Raw genomic sequence first — 25,377 nt, 5'->3', positions numbered from 1 at the left:
TTAATATGCATCAATTTATGATGTTAACTGTGCTGATGAAGCACATATTTTACTGCCCACATTTATTACCCCCCCCCCATTTTTTGGGGTACATGCATCATTTTTCTTCAGCTAAATGACCTGGCTGCTTATAACACGGTCGGGTTCTATGGTTCCCAACTACCATGTTATAGCGGGGCCACACTGTAGTTTAGGAGTAGTAGTGATACCAAACTTGCATTAATGGACAAATGACTGAGGTAAAACAGGCCATCCCTGGAGCATTCCTAATCTATGACCAGCACAGATATAAATAAAAGCAACCGAGCAGAATGGAAAGATTAAAATGAAAAATATGGCATGAAAGTAAGTATGAATATTTTACTGCTTGGCTGACTGGTGTAAGAGCGCTTTCCACAGTATTACCTATATCATGTCAAGGAACAGCAGCAATGAATACACACACGATGATAATTAAAAAGAATCTGCTGAATATAAAATGTTGCATTAGCATTTACTTGCTTAACAAGAGTAGTGACCTTACAATATTTTATTTTCCACATCTCGCCAAGTATCTGTGGATTGCCTCATTCCTCACACAACCCATTAGCATCAAGAAATTTGAAACAATAAGGCCTGTATTACAAAGTTAAATGCACATTCACAACTGAATGAAAGTATGCACATTGGAAATACAATATGGCAAGAGATTCTTTGCCAATATCATATGGCAACTGCTTCTTGGCAATATGATACAAACAATTATCGGAATTCTAGATAAATACACATACTTACCAAAAAAAATGTCAGACAAAGGAGCAACGAGTATGAAAAACTTTAGAAAAATGAGAGGGCACTACATTTTTATTGTTTTTCTTAAACTCAAAATGCTATCAACAGCAAATATATCAGAATAAAAATTATGACTAAATACCAGGATAACCAGTTGCCTGAGAATATACAAAATAATCATGTTTTGTCTTAACCCTATTTCATATATTTCTTTATTTCCTGATAGATATTCTCAATCAATTAATTTCAATTTGTTTCTTCAACAGTTTATATATTCTACAAATAAAGGCTGGCATTCTGCGATAAAAGGATTAACCAAGGTACTGATGGTACTGCAATAAAGGTCATATTTTCTTAAAACAAAGTTACTGCTTTCAGTAAAATTAGGTGTCCTATGCTATCTAACAGACAAAAACAATTTTTAACAATGTGAAGTGCATGAACATATGAATAATACAAAGAATACTATACTGCATCCACAAAAATCTAATAACATTTCCAGATTTAGTGTAGCAGTGATGATTGCATTTGTCACACAAGAAAAAAGTACAACTCCAGGTGACCCTCAACAAGTGCAGAGAATAGTGCATTTTAAGTCCATAAAAGCCCACAAGCGATACATGCCAGAGTTAAAAATAACTGAGGCGTTCTCGTGTAGGATTAATGATTGCTGTCGGTAAACAATCACTCAGGGTTCATACAACTGTTGGCAAAAATGATTCTAAACCTTTTCCACAATGGTTTGCAAAAATTTTCCTGACCACTTTGGCACGTGTTTCAAAGCCTGTATTGCTATGAATGAGCATGTGGCATTTGTAGGATCTTTAATAGTATCCACCAATCATGAGTGGATGATAGGTCTTGTCAACTATACTTAACTTTTATGCATCAGCCAATGCCCAATCCAACCCCGCAAAGGTAAACATCAGCACAACACATGAATGTGTTCAGACAACACAAAAATAAAACAAAGTAACCAAAAATTCCATACTTTTTCCATACCTTTAACACAAAATCTCTATTTTCTATATTTTTACAAGGTCAGAAAAAATTATTTCTTCCCCGACTATGCATGAGAGCTGAACACAACAACCCATTGGCTTCATAGTGATTCTGAACGAATGACCTGGAACACTACACAATCTGTAAATTCAAATGAAGTCAATTCTCAATGAAATTGATATATTCCACTAGTTTTGAACTAAATTATAAAAGTATGCTGGTTACAAAGACAAAGATACGAGTTGCTGAAGGTTAAGTCAAAGCTAAAGATGTTGGTCCATCTTAAAAAAAACATAAAGTTATACATCCATTTCTTCCTCTCTTCATCCATGATGGTACTTGTAGACAAGAAAAGCTGGGGTCCCTGTGTACCGTGTGGCTAGCTGCCTGCCATCTGGAGTCGGGTCTGAAAAGGCCATCAGTTCCTTTTTGATCTCAATTCCATACTCAAACCATAATCTGAAATGTACACAAATTAATAAAATATAATGTTCTTCAAATTGCCAATACCACTACCATTTCATCAATGGCAAGGATATCACCAATAGAACCGAAGTCTACACTTAGACTATTAAATTCATCAATCAGACTGGGCAAAATTTAGGTGTCACAATATTCAACTCAAATCAAGTCTCAACTTGCACTTCAAGGTATCTTGATGACTCATCAAGAGTTATCTTGGTGAATTAGGGCTTGGACATGTCAGGAGATCTCTGTGACTTTGGGCCTTGACTCACCAGGACATATCTTGGTGAATTAGGGCTTGGACATGTCAGGAGATCTCTGTGACTTAGGGCCTTGACTCATCAGGACATATCTTGGTGAATTAGGGCCTGGACATGTTAGGAGATCTCTGTGACTTAGGGCCTTGACTCACCAGGACATATCTTGGTGAATTAGGGATTCGACTCATCAGGAGACAAAGAATTTATCTGGATACATGCTTTGTATAAATTCCTGAATATGATTGTTTAAGAAACTGCAGGTTCTGGGAATGCATCATATATTTGTAACAATTTGGTATCCAGAAATATTGCCATCTAGGTTGTTGGCTGGTTTTTAATGCCAATGGTTACATCATGCCAAGGAAATGGCAGTCAAGTACCTATCCCAAGGATACACTGAGCAAGCCGACTCGGGTATCAAACATGCAACACATGAATTACATTCAAGGTAATCTACCTTTTCCTAAATTTCTTTCCAAGTATCTTCCAATACTTATGCTTGATCTCTCCCCACATTCAACAAGATGCAACACTGAATCAACATTATATGTACAAACTGGAGTGTGTATTCTATACTAGTTCACTGAAACCAATATTGTGCAACCTGCTATAGAAACAACCTGCATAAACACTAGGATATCGAAAGTCAAGTACCACAGGTCCCATGTATGCGCTAGTCCATACATATTCGCCTGCATATAGAAATCACCTTTTCTTAATATCTTCCTCATGCATTTCTCAAGTGACCATTAAACACCGATTAAACTTCATACAACATTTCCTGTAACACGCAAACCTACCGAACACAGTCAAGAAGCCGTGTGGCAATTCCTTTATGCCTCTGCTTGCTGTACACCCAGATACGACTTATACCCACAGCAGCACTCTCTGGCTCATCACTGCAACACCAAGGCCTTTGTCCAGGCTGACTGTCACTTCCCTGGCTATCAGATATCACTCGATAGCCCTGGCAATATCAAAAGAAAACTCAAATTTTTTAACCTTTCAATTTACATTTTAAGTATGACTTGGGAAAGATCAATTAATGAGTGATCCCAGTAGCTAACTACGAAGTTTTCTGATAAAGACGCTGGAACATAAGACTTGACCTAATATGCATCCTTTTTTATATAGATAGCTTCACATAATACACATTTTCCAAGTATTGTTGATATTATTTTATATTATACTAATCTTGAAAAAATGGAAAACTGTCCATAACAAACAGAATGACTGTAAAACAAAAAACTCACATGACTTGCTCAGTCCCAGCTCAAAGTACTGTCATCAATCCAGATGACTTTTGCCCAGTCCAAGTGTAAAGTATTGACATCAACCCAGATGACTTATATGCCCAGTCCTAGTGTAAATTATTGTCATCAACCCATATGACTTTTATGCCCAGTCCCAGTGTCAAGTATTGTCATCAATCCAGATAACTTATATGCTCAGTCCTAGTGTAAAGTATTGTCATCAACCCAGATGACGTATATGCCCAGTCCTAGTGTAAAGTATTGTCATCAACCCAGATGATTCATATGCTTGGTCCCAGTGTAAAGTACTGTCATCAACCCAGATGATGTACATGCCCAGTCCTAGTGTCGAGTATTATCATCAACTCAAATGACTTATATGCCCAGTCCTAGTGTCAAGCAGTCATCAACCCAGATGACTTGCATGCCCAGTCCTAGTGTCAAGTATTATGATCAACCCAGATGAATTGCAAGCCCAGTTCTAGTGTTGAGTATTGTCGTCAACCCAAATGACTTGTATGCCCAGTCCTAGTGTCAAGCAGTCATCAACCCAGATGACTTGCATGCCCAGTCCTAGTGTCAAGTATTGTCATCAACCCAAATGACTTATATGCCCAGTCCCAGTGCCAAGTATTGTCATCAACCCAGATGACTTATATGCCCAGTTCCAGTGTCAAGTATTGTCATCAACCCAAATGACTTATGTCCAGTCCTAGTGTTAAGTATTGTCATCGACCCATATGCCTCACATACCCAGCCCCAGTGTCAAGTATTGTGATCAACCCAGACGATTTGCATGCTTAGTCCCAGTGTCGAGTAATGTCATCAACCCAAATGACTTGTATGCTCAGTCCCAGTGTCATGTATTGTCATCAACCCAAACGACTTATATGCCCAGTCCTAGTGTTGAGTATTGTCATCAACCCAGATGATTCATATGCCCAGTCCTAGTGTTATCAACCCAGATGATTCATATGCCCAGTCCTAGTGTTATCAACCCAGATGATTCATATGCTCGGTCCCAGCATTGAGTATTGTCATTGACCCATGTGACTTGCATACTCAGTCCCAGTGTCAAGTATTGTCATCAACCCAGATGACTTATATGCCCATGTCATCATTCCATATGATTCATATGCATAGTCCCAGTGTCAAGTATTGTCATCATTCCATATGATTCATATGCTCAGTCCTAGTGTCAAGTATTGTCATCATCCCATATGACTCGCATACTCAGTCCCAGTACTAAAGTATTTTCATCAAGAAAGCCACAGTGGCTCAGATGGTAGTGCATCCGACTCTTAATCAAAGAACCGAAGGTTCAATACCCCCCTGCATCAGTGTGGCTTTCAGAAAGGTGCTTTGCTTAAATTATTTTAAAACTAAAATTTAATCAATGAACTCAAAATGACTTGAAACAGAGCTGTGCCCACCCCCCATAATACTTTTCAGTATTTTTAGGAATATTTTCAGTCAGCTTTCAATATGCTTCACAAGTGCACACCAATATTAACACACAACATTACCATACCTGCCAAGTCTGTCTCAGTAAGGCAGTTGATTTTATTCCGTAAGATTGACCAGTTTTCAGTAAGGTGTAACAATATATCAATAACTGATATTGTACAGATGGAAAACGTTATTAAAAGTTAGATGCATTGACAATAAACATTATGTCCAAATGAAAAGTTTGTAAAGTATGCATAGACTTTATTTATCACTAGTACAGCTGCACAAACGCTAGTTCCAAACCCTATGCAGCTCAATGGCTTGTTGCTATCTCTCAATGTGACACAATTCTTAGAAATTCTTTTCCATTTCACATGATGACGGCAATCATATCTCCTGCCACGAAAATTACTCAAATTGGCATGTGATGTCCAATATATGTAATTGTGTCCTTTCCAGCTTTTATTCACAAGAATCTAAATACTCCTTTTTATTCATCTGTGTTGATTATTGGTTCCCTTTTGTCTTAAACAGACATTGCATTCTGGATGACATTTTAAATAAATTATATAATCAACAGTTTGATCATGCAGACTCTTTGCATGAACAAATAGGTGCAGTTTAAAGCATCTGGGGTGCTGCTGTAAAGTTGGTTTGGCTCCTTGACTAGCTTCACTAATTCTAAGATAAAGCCCGGATGAACCAATTATCCAGATTTTTCGCAGTTATTGCTATTATGCAGTAAGTCCGTATTTTAAGGGTAATTTTCGTAAGACTTGTGTCAAAATCAAAAGAGTTGGCAGGTCTGCATTAGCGACGCAACTTTATTACATCTTGTAATCCAACTGTCAATACAAACAATGATCTCCATACTACAAAAATGATTCAAAATATTTCATATTTACAATATCTGAAACATATAACAGTTTAAAATAATTTATTAATGATCGTTGTGTTCAGCTTAGATGTTGAAGGTTACAGCAAAGCAGTATCAAGTTCAGTGCTACATGTATGCTGACATGAGGATCATTGACTTGTCTTAAACATTTCATAGTAGGCACTTCTCAACTTCTGTAGTTGTTCAACTGAGTGCTGGCGTTGGGATTCAAATGGATGACCAGGTTTTAATTTAATAAGCAACAATGATTCTAGAGTGTCGTCTCCCATTGATGACCTCTGCTACAAATTTATGCCACAAGTATGCTTTCATGAGTTCCATTTGATATCAAATTTATCCCATAAACATGCTTTCACGAGTTTCATTTCATATCAAATTTATGATATAAATATGCTCTGAAGAAGGTACTCCTATTAAGTTATTCTGGCCAAATCCACTGAATCTAACAGAAAAAATCGGAGTAAAACCAAACCAAGTTTTAACTGCGTTCAGCAGTTTTTGAATTTTGTTTGCTAGTCCATAATTTAAGGGAAAATTTCATAAATATGCTCTGAAGAGTTTCATTAATGTCAAAAGTCTGTGATTCTATTTGAATCATATAGGATCTGAGTATACACTGTTGTAAAGCATTACATCACAGCAAACCTACCAACCCTAAAACGACCTTTGGCAGCTATTTTTTGCTCAAGTTACACCAATATTCAATAAGGTTTAATGAAATATCATAACTGCTATTGTCAAATTGGATAACATGCATTTTACAAGTTCAGTGTAACCAGATGCATTGAAGGTAATATTATATTCAACTAAAAGCTCATGAAGTACACTAAGACCTTAGTGACGTCCAATTCAGTTTCAGAAACTGCAGCTGTAAACTTCTTGCTAAATTTCTCAAGCTGATGAAATCCTTTCACTTAAAAAAAAAAAAAACTTTCATGCATTGGCAGAAGAAATACTCAAATTGACACATGTCATACTCAGGATAACTTTTGCCTTTCCTGTTTTTCCTCCAAGAATCTGAATATTCATTTTTACTGTTCAGTGCATACTGTTTTAACTTTTTAAAGCCCATTTGTCCAAACTGATATCAATGCATTTTTGTTTGTTAAACAACATTTGTAAATCATGCCCCAAGCAAAAACCTGATCATACATGTGTTTTACATGAAAATAGAGAAGATTAAACCATTTGATGTATTCCTGTTAAGTTAGTCTGGCTCCATGACCAAATCTACTGAATCTAATATGAAAACCCAGAGTAGGACCTAATCGAGTTTTAAATGCAACCTTCAAGTTTTTGTATCTTGTTTGCTATTATTCTGCAAGTCCATAATTTAAGGGAAATTTCAGTTGACTGTCACAGAAATGCACACGATGACAGAAAACTAGAATGAAAAGAAAAGTGAAAATCTGATCAAAAATGGTATTCAATAAATCATTCTAGTTAAATTATCAATAGATGGGAGATGCATCCTCCTTACCTCAAATACTGGCTCTGCAACACAGCAACCTTCTATCCTTTTCTCCTCAGACACATACAAAAATGCCTGCAAAGAATGAGGATTATTACATATTAGAATAGAAAAATTTCTTTAAATTTACCAGAAAAAAAATGGGAGAAAAAGGAGAGAAGTAACAATACAAAGATTTACAACTATGTCTTTCACAGCAGTTAAAGAGAAATATATAACAATATATAAAATGCTCCAAAATATTGGAATATATGGGAAGCTGAAAAGAAAATAGGGTAAATAAGCAACCACAGCTCAGTGATGTTGATTTCTTCAGCAACTTGCTGCTCCTGTTTCAAGACATTTTTTTGCATTCTTAAAAACTGGAAACATGTGTACACTATCACACTATAGCACCTTCAACACAGGATTACATGTGTCCCCCAATATTTTAGTCAAATGTCCCCCAAACTTTACCTTCTACGTATATCCCCTGGACATGCTTTTTCATCAATATATACTTGAAATAAAGAATGAAATATTCAATTATTTTTCCTTCACACCCAGTATGCAAATACATGTTACTAACAAATTATATAAATCATGGTTCAATAGAGCCCATGGAGGTTGATTTTCAAAGATTTTCAATAAACATTTTCTTTTGTAGGAAATTAAATTTCCCCATATTACTTCGTTGATTACTGCATTAACATCTATTAAAAACATCAGATGAAAGAACATGTAACTAATGTGCCACCAGAACAAAGGAATACTACTACATTTAATACTAGGCAAGTAAAGAAGTGTTGTTTGATCCACTCAATGTTTGTCGATTTTGTTTTTTTTCCCCCCCATTCTTTTGGAAATTATGTACACAACAATTCTGAATGTAAAAAGTGATATATTTTGTTTAGTTTTAACATTTTGTATTCCATCAGATAAATTCAAAGAGGAAGGATGATTCCAGCAATATAACATTGGGGCCCCCATCCCTAGATTTGGGAAATTTTTAAATTACAATTATTTTGGGGAATTTTCAAAAGAGAGGTGGGGCCCTGGGAGGCTGAGTGGTCAAAGCCCTCACCTTTACCTATCAGTGCCATCTCACCTCTGTCCATGTGGGTTCAAGTCTCAGGCATGGCCAGTGCATGTGAGAAAGATGCCAGTGGCTTCCTGTGAGTTAAAGGTTCTTACTGGGGGTTTCCCCGGCTTCTTCCTCCAACAGTTAAATTAGGTATCATGTATATCCCATCTTGTGCTAAGAAACTGCACTGAACCCCAAGCAACAACTCTTTTGCTGCAACTTATTTTCAGATCTCCCTTTATAATAGATTAAAAAATTAATAGCACAAGCCAAAAAGTTACAGAACTTTATTCTAGTTTATGGAGAAGTTGTTTTCTTTATGAATAGTTGCAGAAGTACAAGTCGCAGTTTGGTTCATTGATATAATACAGAATTTTATTTTAATACCAAGTCCTTAATATAAAACATCTGTTTATTCATAAAACGTAAAATAAATCTAGGTTCCATTATAATAATTCTGCTGGTTACTTACAGGTATTATCCGAATAAAGATGCCCAATAATTGTATGGCAACATTTATTTGACATCAAATTAAAGTTCTGTATTTTAAAGGAAAGGAATCTTGTTTACCATGCAGGCACAAATCAACAAACTAGAATACTGAACTCCACTTAAAACTGTATACTCCACTTAAAACTATATTCAATTTCAAATAAAAAACCCAAATAAAAAAAACTCTCCTCCAACAAGAAAATGACATGAAAAAGAATGTCATAAAATAACATGATTTGGTCAAGTAAAAGCAAACAGGACAACAAAAAAGGGTCCTTGAGCATTTAATTTTACATCAAGCATACACAGGCAGATCAATCTCAGGCCATGGGTTGAAAGCAATTCAAAGCACAAAAAGTACCAACCATTACCAATATATACAGCTGCTAACAAAACTGTTTAATTCAGGAAGGATTACACAATTGCTGTCACGAAAATGGAGAGCTGTCTGCTCTCATTTTTTGTTTTTGACAATGCCTACATGTTAGAGAATCCAGATATTATATGGTCCATGCTAGGTGATGATTTAGGCAAAATAGTCACCTAAGCATCCGACATTTGATCTAAACAGGCCCAAAAGGCGATGTTAACCTTGCCTTGCATTAATTTCACTTTACACCCACTCCATTTTGTTTCAATTCAACGCATAAAATAATAGTAAAATGTTGACTGTTGTTTTTTCCTTCCAAGCAGAAGGTGGAAAGGAAGTCTCATGTTATAGTCAATTTTGCATTAATTTGATTATCATAAATACCAGAAATTATGTGCACTAAATTCCCACCAAATAATTGACACACGATCCGTGACAAGCAAATGAAAAAACATCTTTTTTATAGCCAAATCCGATGCAAATTCTGACTCATTGAGGTCAACTATACCACACGTACACCTGTGAAAAAAGGACATCTGTTCAGAATGATTTTGCTAATTCCAACTGCAACCTCTTGTTGAGGCTGACAAGTTGTACGACAAATGTAAAGTGAAATAACCTCTGAATATTTTTTAATTAAAAATAATATTTCATCATGATGTTAATAATATGACATGAAAATAAGCAGAAACATTTGTTTAAAGAAAAGGTTTTAATTTTTCTACACCGACTTCTTTCTTTTTTTCTCAACTTCACAATATACTGACCGGAAATAGCTAATTTCAATCAGATACTAGGCTGTAGCATATGACTAAATGCACTTGAAAGCAGTGCCAGTCACTGGCATGATTACGATAACATCTGGTAAGGATAAAACTGAAATTAAAATTCTGATCTAGTAAAGCGTGTAATGGACATGAATGGAATACAGGAAAAGTTATAGCAAGCAAGAGATTTAATTGGGATATTTCAAAATAAAAATTATGGGGTTGAGAGCAGAAATTAGGGCTGCCAGGTGGCCCAAATTATTATAGCAAAATCATCCCTGGAGAGTCTTCAAATATCAAATGAAAGTCAAAAATAGCAGTACCTATATCACTACACGTTTGTGTGCATGATTTTGGATTTTTAACGTAGCTTAAAAATCTTTTAGTCATATCGCTACAATGTCTGCAGTGTGGCAGTTATAGTGATGCACAGCATTGGGGCATTATGCCGCAGACATGTAGTATGATGTCTCACCCAGTTACATTATTCTGACACCAGGCAAACCAGTCCCAACACTAACCTCTGAATGCTGAGTGCCTAGCGAGGCAGTTGTTAGTACCATATTTATAAATCTTTGGTACGACTCAGCTGGGGTTTGAACCCACGACCTCTTGCATCAGAGGCAGATGCTCTAACCACTAGGCCAACAGAGCAGTCCACTACACCCTAATGTGTATTTAGGCACAATAAAAAGACATTCAACTCTGCATCTACAATTCAGAAGGCTTCCAGAAAAACAATAACGACCAAGGCACATGTGCAGCAGACTGGGTCTGTCGTATTCTGGTTTTCATCCATGGCAGGACAAATTTTTATGATATGGATGAGGGTAATTCGTCCTAAAATATAGAGCTAGGCAATACGGACAGCTGAAGTATTACTGACATTAAAACAACAATATTCTGCCAACATGAATTACTTTGTATGAGGGTCTGAAAGCGAGAGAAGGCTCTGGGAATCCTAGTTCTTCTCCCATCACTTTGTTGATCTCCTCGACCTGAAAAAAGTATCAAAACAATAGGTTATGAATGCCCTTTCTGTGGCATAACATTAAGCTGAACCAAATTTTTTAAGTAAAGTTTGCTATGTTCATCAATTCAAGAATAAAAAGATCAATATCAGTGTTAGCTGGTAATAAAAAACACAAATATTTAATTTGGTGCAAAAATAACACACATTATATATATATATATATATATATATAGGGTGGAGATCACAGTGACTCAGGGTTAAAATTCTTGGGGTGGGTAGGTAGATAGGTATGTAAGAAAAGAACCCCACTCCCCCATTATATGACTTGTCTTATACATGTAACATTATGGTCATCGATCACACTAGCCAATTCTCAGACATTAGACAAACAACTCTAGAGTTATCTGGAACGGAACCAAGACCACCCCACCACCCTGCTATCCTTATCCAACTATCAATGACCAAAGTATCATGTGTCTAGCTATAATAATGTAGGTCTGGGCATTATAAAAATATCATGTGGCCTACAACATACTTTTTTAATGGCATACTTCTTATCATCTGCTGTCACCATTATAATTCTGGCCCCTGTATCTGGATACTCCAGTACTACTCTCTCCTTCTTCCACCCCTGCAAATAATAACAAGAAAAATACAGGAATATATTCACTTATACTTCATTCATGCTAAAATAATCGCTCAAAATGGGTTCCACACCACTCCTGAATATATCAAGATTTTAAAGGAAGTTTTTATAAATCAAATGACGAAAATGAGAAAAGGAATCAGAAATCCACATGTATTACATACAATACCAAATCTCTTAAACAGCCTCCCCTGAGAAAGACTAAGATTTCTGCAAAACTGTGTACATAAGTATGTCTGCATCTGCAGGTAAAATGGTGTTCGATAATAAAAAACCTGAACCGGACTTGATGTGATTGGTAACTATATTTAGGAATACATTTATCTAAGTGACTGTCAACTGAAGTTATGTCTAATTTTTAAAAAACGTCCATCTTTAAGGAGAGGTAATATTAAATCCCTTTTGTTTTGGATCAGGGGTCATTCAATAATTAAAAACTGGTCTGTAAAGGCGAATATTCGATTTAAAAATAGTCATATAATGCTTCCTTTCTTTTCATTCTCTACAAGCCTTTCATTGAAGTCTCTGTAAAACGAGCAACTGGTAAATGAAGATATATTTTGATGCCTGAAAATTTTTTCAGTCATATGTAATTTGTCATTTAGTACTGAAATTAATATTTTGTTAGTAACATTTCTTTCAAAATTTTCAAGGTTTTTTCAATGTCTTTCAAAATTCAAAAGCATGTTTTTCAAGATGTATTATTACATTAGTTTTAAGGGATACAGAAATGAAACTGTATGTAAACACAAGTTAATTCTTACTATCAGATCATACAAGGAACAAGACACTTTACAAAAATAAACCGATTTTTGCTTATGGAAGACCCAAATATTTATAAGATTTTTTTAATTATAACAGAAAATAAAAAAAGATATTTTTCATCATCTAAATGTAACAGATGTCGGTGCCCTCAATGTACAAATGTAAGAGAAAGTACTTACTTTAGTAGATTCCAATACAAAAGTATTTTCTCTATATTGTAACACTAACTATGTATCAACTGATGTGATTTATTTGTTAACCTGTAAAAAACTGTAATATGCAATATGCTGGACAAACACTACAATTTTCTAAGCGAATGAATAATCATCACTTTCATATAAAAAATTATAGAGATCCTCTGTTCTCCTCCAATATTTCATTACATTTTAATACAAATAATCACTCTCTACTCCAATTTTCTTTCATGCCGATAGATATCGTGCATGAAGACATGAACAGACTGGTACAGGAAAGTTACTGGATTCATAAGTTAGATACTTTGTATCCTAAAGGCCTTAATACCATGGCACTATATAAAATTGTATAAAGCTTTAATTAAAAAAGTTGATATGTTGTATATCTTTCACAGAAATATAATTGTATGTATGACTGTCTCTCATTATTTTACTAAGGATCACCATTATTCTTTGGACCAACTAGATCTTGGGATAAATGTGTCAAGTTTCAAGGCAATCTTCCCAGCAGTTTTGAAATCGCAACCTGTGCTAATGAATGCCTGATGATGCATTAACAACCCGAGCTAATGAATGCCTGACGATGCATTAACAACCTGAGCTAAAATGAATACCTGATGATGCATTAACAACCTGTGCTAATGAATGCCTGACGATGTATTAACAACCTGTGCTAATGAATGCCTGATGATGCATTAACAACCTGTGCTAATGAATGCCTGATGATGCATTAACAACCTGAGCTAATGAATGCCTGATGATGCATTAATAAACCTGAGCTAACGAATGCCTGATTTTGCATTAATAAACTTGTGCTAATGAATGCCTGATACACAATTAAATAGGAGGTCTGGTAAAAATACATTTGTATACGTACATGTTACAAGTCACTGTGTTCATGAGCCCAAAGAAGTACAAAAATCCAAGCGATCATCTTTGACATGATCCCAATGTCTATTAGGTCTGGTTTTCAAACTCATTCACAAATATGCACCATTTTCTGTCTTTCAAGTCTTTAAAACCAAAATTTTAACAAGACAGCTGCAATCCACAATTATGTCTTACAACCATTAATTGATTAAAACCGAGTTACACATTTTTTCATGGAAACCCGTGTCTCACCTATGTTCATACAATGATGCCGAACTTCAAGACCGATGCTATCACAATCAGATAAGCAATATTCACGTTGCATCATGCTTAAGTGTTTGAACAGAACATGTGTTTCACCTAGGGGGCGCTCATCAGTTATTATGTACTTTTGAGAGTGACATATGTAAGGTGAAGTAGTTTGCATTTAAAACATGCAGAGTGGAGAGAATGTTGGCATACTTCTATGCTACTTTAATGTAATGTGGCTGACATTTCTTTGGATATTGAACTTTTGGAAATTGTACATGATCTAAGCACAGTGCCAACTAAAATGACTGCTCCCTTGTGCTAAAAAGATCAGCCTGAATTAGTCTAAAGTGCACTATCCGTAGCAGCTATTAAAATAGGGAAAATGAATTTTGCCAAACTAGACAATACCAGCTTTCAAAAGTGGAATGAATAAGTTACCAAAAATATAAATGTAAAAATAGTTATTGTCACTTTTTTTTTATACAATTTACCTCTGAAGTTCAGGAAGTGAAAATGACCAAGTGGAGCTAGCACTTTTTTGAAAGGTGCACATCTGGAGTAAGGCCAAGCTGTATACTCTATAACCCATATTACACCCATTAATCATACACCAAAATAAAGGGAATTAAAGGTTCTTTGAACAATACCTAAGATATACAAGGTCTTTTTTAAATAGCCAGTATAACCATTGAGGAAAGCTGGGGAACTTCTTTTTCTTTAAAATTCTAATCCTATGCAAAATACGAAACTGTAGAGTGCCACCCTACCAACTGCATTACAATGCATTTTTCTGCTTATACTAGAAAAGAATCCTTGCATATCAGGGGAGATAACTCAAGTAAAGAGCCGACTTTTAGGTATACCTTTTGTGATGAAGCAGAGATAAATAGGGCTAACTTTTTTTAAAAATTGCAAAAGGAAATAGGGATATTTTTTAAACAGAAAAATAGTATGAAATTGATGTAAATTACTATAAAAAACCTTTACTTAACCTTTTAAGACTTGAATGAAAGAAATTATTTACACTGATGTAGTTGACATCAAAGTCACCAGAAAGTGATATTTATGTCCAACCATATAAGGCAAGATAAATGCAGACTGAAGACCAGTAGGTAAAATTCTGGCCTCAGCACTTAAACTAATGAGCTCAATAAACAGAGTTCCAACCAGTTCTAAAACCTGTTCATTTTTTTTATACCCCAGAGTCACAAAATAGGCATTCAGCATCAAATACTGTGGGTGCAAATATCCTGCTAGGTAGAGCATTAAAAAAAAGTGGAAACATGGTAAAATTTATCTGTAAAGAAAGAAAATACATATACTAATTAAATTAAAACTTTAACCCAATGAAGACCTTATTCAGCAGAAAAAACTGGTTTAGTCATGACAAAACAGACAACCTTTAAAATCCAATACAGCTACAGCACTGAATTGCTGTTGTAACGATATTCTTCCTTACGACTTTATTTAAAATAAACTACTTAAATACTGACTACCTTTACGCTTGTAAACCTGCAAAATCTCTCAGCTGTTTTCTTTTGCCATCCATAGTGCCATTTATGCCGGGCCTCAGGGACCGGCAATGTATTCTGCTTTGCAACTCATAGCAGCAGCAATGTACAGGTTTTGTAACTTTTCACCATTGCTATAACATAAGCACCTAAATATTGGTGTTTTAGCAGGGCAGTTTGTAGGTAATTAGTAGTACCTTGAATAAAAGCTGATTGGGAAACTGATTTCTTTTTCTTTGGTAAGCACTGTTCACATACAAGACAATGAAACCAAATGAATTATAATAACTATCTTTTTCAGAACTTTTACATCTTGGCATTATAACTTTTGATTGGTCATTTGTTCTGTATGTGCCAATTCCACCATGTTTTGACAAGCAAGCAAACTTTGAAAAATGAACTCATGCAAAGTGACCTACAACATTTTGCATACATGTATTTTGAAATTTATGGAAGAAAAGGCATGATCCTATGTGAAGCACACCTGGTTGAGTAGCAGAAATTGGTATTCATAAACTCAAACTTGAGATTAAATTCTACCGCGAAATACATAATTTTTGCAAGTGCAATGCATATGATTGAATTATTTTATTAAGATTTTATATATGTGCGATTCACGTAAAAATTTATTGAAAAGGAGCAACATAGATAAGCAGGTTAAAGTATTTTCAGAAATGGACCAAGTTATCTCAAATAAAGTTTTCAGCAGATTTAAAATTATGCAAAGAAATGTAATTTTATGCATTTAATCCAAAGCTGGCAGCATACTGCTCCTGCCATAAACAAAGTCTATTTTGTATGATGGTGCATTCAATCAACGTCAACACTCACCCCAAGCCATATAATTGAACATGCTAATGCTATGAATTAGTCACTAAGCTGTTTGATGAATTATAAAAGGCAAGATTAATGTCTTGGTGATCACGACTATACTGTATCATAAAGTAGTGCTTGTGTTGTTCACAAAAAAAAAAAACAACACATCAATTGAAACAACACTCATCCCCCTCCCCCAAAACAAACAATTAGTTCCAAACCTGGAAGTAGAAACTTTACCAGATTCTTATCTAGTTCTGGGAACCACTTTGAATGTTTAATAATCTATGGTGTTTCCTATCACAGGGAATCCCATTCACTTACTGGAAACTTAAGGGCAGCTAAAAGACTTTGATGAAACTTGGCATGTGTGGCCTCATCCACAGGATCAGCATGGGTGTACACCATCCCACATACATCACACTGAGTAGCACCAAACTTTTTCTGTCCAGCATCCTTTAAGAAAAATGAGTTACATGTAGAGTCTTATCTATGATGTGATTGAGAGATTTGGGCGTATTTCTTTTCTTTAAAACTCAATCAAGTGAGTAAAAATGTTCTTTGAACATCATTCCCTCCTCCAATTTGTACTAAGAGGTCTACAATACTCGTCCCCCCCCCCCCAAAACAATCCTAGCCCTAGTCCACTTCTGATGTACATAATATCCTCCCTTTGTGCCATGGACCAAGACCGAAGAGTATCGTAACAGACTGAGAGTGCAATTAAACTTATTTTCACCCCACAAAACTATATTTTAATGACAGTAATGCATCTCCAAAAATTATTGTATTGCTGAATTTCCCAGTCCAGTGGGAGGCTGATGTCTTAAGATCAACTGCAAGTGAACATTGACAGTAGGATGGTTTACTGCTGATTGTATGATGATCCGACAGAGTGTTGGGCTTGAAAGAATACATGGATATGGCTGACTTTGGAAAACATTTATCAATGACCTTTGGTCAAGGCATGCAGTCTTGACCTAAACATTCTATGCCATTAATCTCTTATTAGACTTATAATTATCCCATAATTGGCAGCTTTCTACCATATGTGCAAGTCATTTGGTTAAGATCATCGATAAATGAAACGATTCTTAGGAAACCATTTTTATTTTTTCAGTTCATGACTCCTGAAATTTTGTCCCCAAAAATCTTCATACTTTTTCCTCATCCAGAGTGCAAGTCATCCCTAAAGCTTGGTCCAGAGTTGTGACGTAGAACTTAAATATTGTCTAGAAACCATTTTTCTTTCAGTTGCAATCCCCAAACCAATGGGCTTGTTCCTTACTCATCCACAAAGTTTAGTCCAGGTAAGTAATGTGGAACTAACACTTCTTTCAGTCACCAAACCTTAAGCTTTAACCCTCAATTCAATATGCTTCCTCCGTACCTCAAATGTAAGCCATCTTTAATGTCTGCTAATTGCTGATGATGGTAAACCTAAGTTCTCATGTTTTTTTTATCCAGTCAACTTCCCATTTAACCTGATGCCTCCAAATTCAATACGGTCCTTTCTAACCCCAAGAGCAAGTCATACAAAACTTGCATACATACTTGGTAACGGTAGATGTTGAAGAAATCAAAGCTTCTCTGAGTCTCCCATATAGATTGGTAACTGTAGATTGTCAACAACTCGAGTTGTTTGTACAAAATCAAAGCTGATAACTCAACGAGGTACATACATGCATCATAAAATAATAAGCCCAGCTTTATAGTGAAGATATAAAATCATAATGACAAAACTATTCAACTATCTCTAAAACTTTGAAGTATTTTCGTCCTGCAACTTTAAGTGTGCTCATTTACCAAAAGCACTGGACCATGAATAACACTGGCCACGGTGACCTAATTTTAGCTGACAGAGACAGTATTCCTCATGATTTGAGCACATATCAAATTACGTGACACCACAGCCAATACTGCTTGTGAAAATGAGTCAAATGCAAATATGAACCAAAATCATTGGTCTGTTAAAAGTAGGTCACCCTGATATAATTTTCTTTGGAAGGAGTAATGCTGCACATGATGCATCTAAATATTATTTATGTGACTCTACACATTAAAAGTTTCTGAGAAAAATGTACTTGGGTGTGGGGGTAAACTAATTTTAATTATGTAATAATACTTACCTATCATTATTGCATTGTTTACCTTCTTCCAGGACACAAGTTACCACACCGAGTTAAAAATTCCAACATCTGTTTGGTATGGTATGGTATGTTCTAGAATGCTAAGACAGATAGAACAGTTTGACTATCACATCATGGACCCATCTGTGTTACTCTTCCTTAGACCCAGAATACCTTTGGTTTATTAGAGTAGAGTGGCAGGAGGGACTCTGCAAGAACAGTAGGTATTACCCCACCCCCACCCCCCAAAAAATGGTAATAGCAGTAATGTATTACCTGCCATTACTGAACTGACCTGTTTAGTGGGGACTTACAGCCCAGAAAACAGGGGTGGGGGGAATAATGTACTCAACTTTATGGTAGGAGTTACCTCTACTGTAAGCCGATAGATGGTTGGGTCACTTTGTGTGCCATTACTATCAGGCCCAGTTCGAAATTGCCTTCATTCTGGTGCAACAAAGCTAAATGGAGTAGAAGGTATTATGCTACTCCCAGAAGGCAGCTCATAACATCTTTCAAGTGATTTAGAAATGGCAAAAGCCAATGTATCACAGACTTTAACTTTCATAAAATATTCTCCCTTTCTCTCAATGAGTGACTGACAAACTCTTCATGTTGAGAACAATCCACTTGGAAATGACAGAATGAGCATGTTAGACAGGACTGCCCTATAGCCTTTAATGGTACACATGGAACATTCTCTCTCCTACCAAATTCTGTGATGCCATAGGTGATAGTGCCTGGAAAAATGAGCTGAATGCATTAGTTAAACAAAATCACTCAATTGAAATAATGACCATGGCAATCTTTCTCAACAGAAATATGGGTCATATGGTCCTCCAGATGTGCTTTAATAACAACCCAAGTACACCACTCCCTTGATAACTTGCGAACCTGCTTATAACGCGGTGTCAGGCGTGTATCCCATTTTTTAAACCCAAAAATAACACAAAAATGTATCCCTATTTGTTGAACCTTAAGAAAATCACAATCAAATTTAGTAATGGAAACTTTGAAGTATCGCTCGTTTTATCTTTGAAAACGGTAGATAGAACCTGGAAATTTTAATCAACACTATGAAATATCAAATTTCAAAATAGTGCATACAATTTTTTACATTTTCTTTCCAAACGACATTCCTAGTACACCGCAATTAACGATATGTAAGAAAATTTTGATCAATGAAAATGTCACTTACGCCAAGTGGAAGCAGTACATTAATAAATAAATACAAATTAAACATTTGAAATTTGTGTTAGAGTTCCATCATTTTAAGTGTAATAGTCATAAATGCAATGTGTCCTCGTGTAATTAAACGTAAAATACGTCAATCCACCGCAACAGCTATGTCCATGAGCATTTCTCTGAGGACCTAATTAAGTGCCGACCGCGTTTTGATAACTGAATTGCGAAAGTATCTGCACTTAATAAAAAAGCTGGCCTCCTTTGTACTATCATGTTAATTATGTCTTTTGAATAAAAAAAAGGTGGTGGAATAAAAGAAAAGTTAAAAAGCATAAAAATCGGACTAATTTAAAATCTAGCGGCCTCGGTCGTATGAATTCACTTCATTTGATCAATCGAACACTATAATAAACGTTATTGTGTATGTAACATAAAATACCTTAAATTAACTGACTCTTTCATAACTGCGATCAAAGATAACAAGGCAGCCAAGCGAAAAACAAATACTTCGTAAAACAGAGAGCTTGATTTCACAGATACGGACCATTGTGGGCAAGCGAGGTTCAGAGAATTCTTGAACTGGCATTTAGAGATATCCTCAGGGATGATTAAGAATTACTTCCAACAAAATCATGACACTAACACTGTACTAATTGAACAATAAAAAATTGAGTTTCGATGTAGACGTGTCACGAAATAAATGTTGCGTGTTTTTGAAGAAAAAAAAGTAATCTTGTTTGGTAGTGTATCAACAGTTAGTCTAGTTACCAAATTATGGCCTACTGATTTGGCAAGATACTATTAAACACCACTACGGGAACCAGGCTCATGAAGAAAACAAAAAGCAGCGACATAATACACAGATTTTTCGCGTACACATGATGGTTGTTCAAACCAGTTGGAACGATCTTGGATATGTTGGATATTTGAAGAAAAAAAGATGTTATTTAAACAGAATAACGAACAACTTCATTAGAAAAACGCATTATTAAAAATTATTATCGACATGATTTGTAAAATGAGGATTCAGTCATTAAACAGTCCAGTTCCCTAACGCCACCCCTCCCCCCCGGTTTTCTCGATGTCAAAGCAAATTTTTGGAGGTCTCTCGGTAACTCATGTTTCACTTATAGTGCGGTCTATGTTTGTGGACCCCGTTGTGCACGAGTTATTGAGGGAGATGAGTATTGATGCCAGACTGATGGATAATCATGATACAATAAGCCACAGCAGCTCTGAAATCTGGCCAAAAAGTAATAACTTACAATAATCATTTGCTGCTTATTATCTCGGTCTTTAATGAATTTCAAAGTTGACAAGACTTTCTGAGAATTGCTTGGAGAACTTCTGGTTCTGAAAAGAAGAAATAAAAATCAATCCAATAGTAATCACACTTGTTACACAAACTTCACTTAGAACACCAAACTAGTCAAACCACAACTTTAGTATGCAGCCAACGGAAATTTTAATTACGTATTCAATTTAGTATCGTGAAGCATCTCCACTCATATGGCTCAAAGAATCAACTTTGTCCGCAGTCTGACATGTAGTGAATGTGGAAAGTCAAACATCTTTTCAACATAAATATCAATATTATAGTCGCATTACAGTTTTTTGGGCCACAGACAATCCCCACCAATTTCCAAGGTCAGCTATGGAGGTTTCTATTTAAACATATCTTTGAACCATCCATTCTCTTCAATTTCTATTGTATTGTCTACAGGTAAACCATTTTTTTTCAAAAATGGCTCAGGTATCGCTTGCCCCTGATGTGTGTGCAGGAGGAACACATTAAACACATAACTCACTGATATATAGATCATATTGTCAGGGTGATAGGTTATAAAATGAAGTGTGATCGATTGCAAATTTTAATTAAATTGTCTAAAATCAGCTAAGATCAATATGGCCATTGACAGATGAAAAAATAAAGAAAAATAATCAAAATTATTGAACAGAATTATAATATGCAATCAGAAACAGAATTTGATGCAGACATATTTGCCAACTTTCACATCAGAAAAGCCATATTCAGATCAGTTTATCTTAGTCAAGGTTTTTAAACAGGATTCATACAGCTGTTGGTAAAAAAAAGGATTAAAAGACCTTTTCCAGACTGGTATGCAACTTTTTCCAGACCTATCTGGCACATGTATTTGAAGTCTGTATCACTGTAATTGAGCATGTGGTATCTGCATCATCTAAAATAGTATCCACCAATCAGTGGGTGATAGCAAGGTCACATATTTCTTGCCAACTACACTGAAATTGTATGCAGCAGCAGGTGCCATCAATTTAAATAAAACATGGCATCCCAAAATTCTATACTTTTTCCAGACCTTTAGTACAAAATCTTTATTTTCCCCCACACTTTTTCCAGACTTTGTATGAACCCTGTTAAAAAAATAATTCATGGCAATTGTGCATGGGGGAACCAGCCCCATTTCCTAAAAAAATCTAGCTGAAACTTTTGGGAACAAAATGTCTAGCAAGAGCCATCTCAATTTCAGTACCCCTGCTAGCATGAAATCTTTGCTGTTTGTACTCAAATAGTTATTTAGTCTGAATCATCCCAACCTCCATCTGCCAGTGTACATGCACCAAGTGTTGACATGCATTTTGACCTGTCTTAGCTATATTTAATTTTCTATATCTCTGTGCCTGAAGGAAATTGGACATGTATCCAGAATGACAGAAAAAGCTTTATACAGTGTGTACAGATCAGATGCAAGAGCTTTTAAAAATTTCAGTACTATTTCTGAAACATGTAAATTATGACCATACATTTAACTCACAAAATTACCATACTATCTCAGTTAAATGTAATCAATGCAAGTGTACACAAAACTCTAGGAAACCTTACGCCAAGTTTTCAGCATATTTCTGCAACGAACTCTGCAAAAAAGATATCTTGACCTCTGCTTACCTCAATGACGATCCTGTGCTGACATCTCCAGGTGAGATCTTTTTGGTGAAGATAGGGAACAACTTTTCTTGCTGTGGAGTGCAACATTCTGATTGAAAAGTGGGACCCGATACGAAAGAATCGACTGAATTGTGTGTTGATTGTGATCTGGCAGGTGAGGCAGGCTCTGAGAAGAGATCAGGTGTCCCAAGCAAACCCTTGCCGCTTTGAGCAGTTTCTAAACAGCCACTGTTAGATTGAGAAACTTCTGAATATGTAACTTCCTCAACCACATTAGTAGTTTGACAGCCTGAATCTTCTACATAGCTAGAGTTGTCCCCCTTGGATTGTTCAGGTTTCAACTCTTTCTTCGGAATCCTCTCTTCTTTCACCTTTTCCTTACGAAAGAATAGTTCTGATGTGCCACAATTGTTTGAAATTGGCGAATATTTGTTTACAGAATTGTGCTTAGGTTTGTTCTTTTTGTCTGAATTTTTCTTTTTATCCGTAGTTTCCTTAACAGCCTTGTCACTCATCTGCCTCTTTGGAACAAACTTCAAATTAAAACCTTTCCTCACCACAATGCTTCCCAGCAACTTAGCACTATCACCAGGTGACCTGTGCTTGAAGAATTTCTTCCCACTAGAATCGGGTGTTTCGGGCAAACTTTGCCTTGCCACCTTAGGTGTAAATGACGAACTGCGCTCAAGTAAAACTGGTGAAGTCAAAGACTTGATCTTCAAAGGCAGAGGCATCAGTGAAACTGTTACCCTATTTTCTAGGGATTTCGATCGATTGCTTACAGTGCTCAGAACTTTATTATTTTCTGATGTCTTGTTCCCAAGGGTATTGGAAACTTCCTGAAGCTGCAAACGATTCTTCACACGACTGCTAGATCTGAGGTTCCTGGCTTTCTCAATCCCAGTTGTAATCGGTTCTTCATCTGTGTCTGATTTGAACGTGAAATCAGCACTGCCTTCTGATCTTGTTCGTGTAAACCCAGATTTCTGACTAGACACCTCTGAATCAGTATCTGTATTTTCATCTCTTATTTTGGACAAAACCTTTTCTACTGCCTTGCGACGTCGAGGGGAATGTGGAAAACATTTTTTTTCTCTTTTTCCATAAAATGACTTTATACTGAAAGACTCTTCTGTTTCAGATTCTGGGGAACTTCTATTTGATTTACTGGCATCCACTCTTCTTTTCTTGGTTGAAGGTGACATTGGTTCCTGGCCAAAGTTCAGACCAACCCTGAAAATAAGAAACTTGTATTAAAAACAGTGAAAAACACAAAGTGAACAAATAGAGTCATCTGTATTTGGGATTCAGGATATGTACAAAAGAATTGAGATTTCATGTTTTTTGATATGCACAAAACACGTTTGTAATGTAATTTTTTTGGGGGGAAGTGTACACAAAGAATAAAAAATAATCCAGTTCTATCTGATGAAAGGCACTAAAATTGCCTGTACATGGAAAAAAAAAAAACCTTGTTGTCAAGATTTTTTCCTTGCATCTTAAATTGCAGTATTATATATTTCTCTGTGATCGTGCAGTGATCAATGATTCAAGTGCTTTAAAAATTTCACTACTATTTTTGAAAGATGTAAATTACGACCATACATGATTCATCTATTATGGTCTTTTTAAGGTAATCAGTGATGGCTAAAGCTTTTGATGTGCTAAGCATTATTACATATTTTTGTAAATTTACAATTATTTTCCTATTCTTCGGAAGATAAAGCTGCTGCTTTATTTTATTTTTCATCTTTAAGCGTAGCATTCAGTATTTCCCTTTACCCTCATTTGTGCATCAGAAACTCCAAAATTTTCAATCAGACTCAATTTTGATACCAACGTTTGATTTTTACTCAGTCTACCCTAGTTCTAACACAACGGATAGTTTTGACTCAATCTTGCATTCCTAGCGGATACATGAAGTATTTGATATTTCTATGTAAAATACAAAAATCAATGTTTAATTTTCTTGGCATGGTGTTTTTAAAGGTAATCTGCATTGAAAAAAGCTGTGATATACCCAAGCATTGTGAAGCATCATCTTGGTAAATTATACCTTGGACATATATTTCTCAGGTGCTATAATAGTCCAAAATAAGTACAAGCACCTGAATTTGCGCATAGCATCTAAACAAACATAGTCGAGGGCAACATGGACCATGTCAGAAACTTGTGTACTGTGAAAGACAAGCGAATCCATCACCAGGGCTCGAATTTAGCACAAATTTCTTTGTAGCCAGTGGGACTAGTATATTGAGAAATTTACTAGTCCTGCCAAACCTTTGCTAGTCCTGTTCACAAAACATTGTCAGCTTTGATGTACGTTACCGATTCAATTTTAAAGTTCAAACAACCAGCAACAAAACTGGATGTTTTCTGTGTTTGTTTTTGCGAATAGTGTACACCAGTTAAACCACAACGTTCCTTTCCTCGTCATAATTCAGCCATTCCCTGTCTTTTGTCCATTTCTTCTGAAACCTTCCATTACGCTTTTCCCTATCATAAGAATTATTCCTCATCATTCTCATTCAACTTTTGCCTTTTTTCCGGTGGCTGAACACTTATCAAACGCCACATTTTGCCTGTCTTATGAGGGAATTATGCCTTGTTTTGAAATACGAGATGTTATAGTATAGCTGACGCGAATTATTTAAAGCAAGAAAAGGAATGGCACAGTGTTCTTTATAAGAAAGTCAGAGCAAGAAACACATTTCAAAACACGTGTCTTTGCCCTCTCCCTAGACTTAACTTCAGCGGATGTTCTGCACGATCAAAGCAGTGGCTATTGTAAACATTGTTATAAAATATTAGCATTCAGCTTGGAAAAGGTGTGTTCCCATCAAACGAAA

The 25,377-nt window shown here is 35.7% G+C and overlaps 1 protein-coding gene across 1 annotated transcript in view; it reads right to left on the bottom strand.

The window, feature by feature from the left end:
• Positions 1 to 825: 825 nt before the first annotated feature.
• The window catches only part of LOC149806733 (uncharacterized), a 39,656-nt gene continuing 15,104 nt past the window's right edge, over positions 826 to 25,377 (bottom strand). The window contains exons 3-10 of the mRNA XM_089956977.1: positions 22,529 to 23,761; positions 20,868 to 20,955; positions 16,613 to 16,744; positions 11,770 to 11,865; positions 11,182 to 11,259; positions 7,579 to 7,644; positions 3,299 to 3,465; positions 826 to 2,232 (exon numbers count right to left, since the gene is read on the bottom strand). Coding sequence (XP_089813103.1) covers positions 2,097 to 2,232; positions 3,299 to 3,465; positions 7,579 to 7,644; positions 11,182 to 11,259; positions 11,770 to 11,865; positions 16,613 to 16,744; positions 20,868 to 20,955; positions 22,529 to 23,761 — 1,996 coding nt within the window. The 3' untranslated portion in view covers positions 826 to 2,096. The remainder of the gene's footprint in view (positions 2,233 to 3,298; positions 3,466 to 7,578; positions 7,645 to 11,181; positions 11,260 to 11,769; positions 11,866 to 16,612; positions 16,745 to 20,867; positions 20,956 to 22,528; positions 23,762 to 25,377) is intronic.

The sequence above is a fragment of the Sinohyriopsis cumingii genome, chromosome 1 (assembly GCF_028554795.1).
Source record: "Sinohyriopsis cumingii isolate HCF-2022 chromosome 1, ASM2855479v2, whole genome shotgun sequence".
NCBI classification, from domain to species: domain Eukaryota; kingdom Metazoa; phylum Mollusca; class Bivalvia; order Unionida; family Unionidae; genus Sinohyriopsis; species Sinohyriopsis cumingii.
The sequence above is the reverse complement of the archived record's forward strand: the minus strand, read 5'-3'. Positions and strand labels throughout refer to the sequence as shown.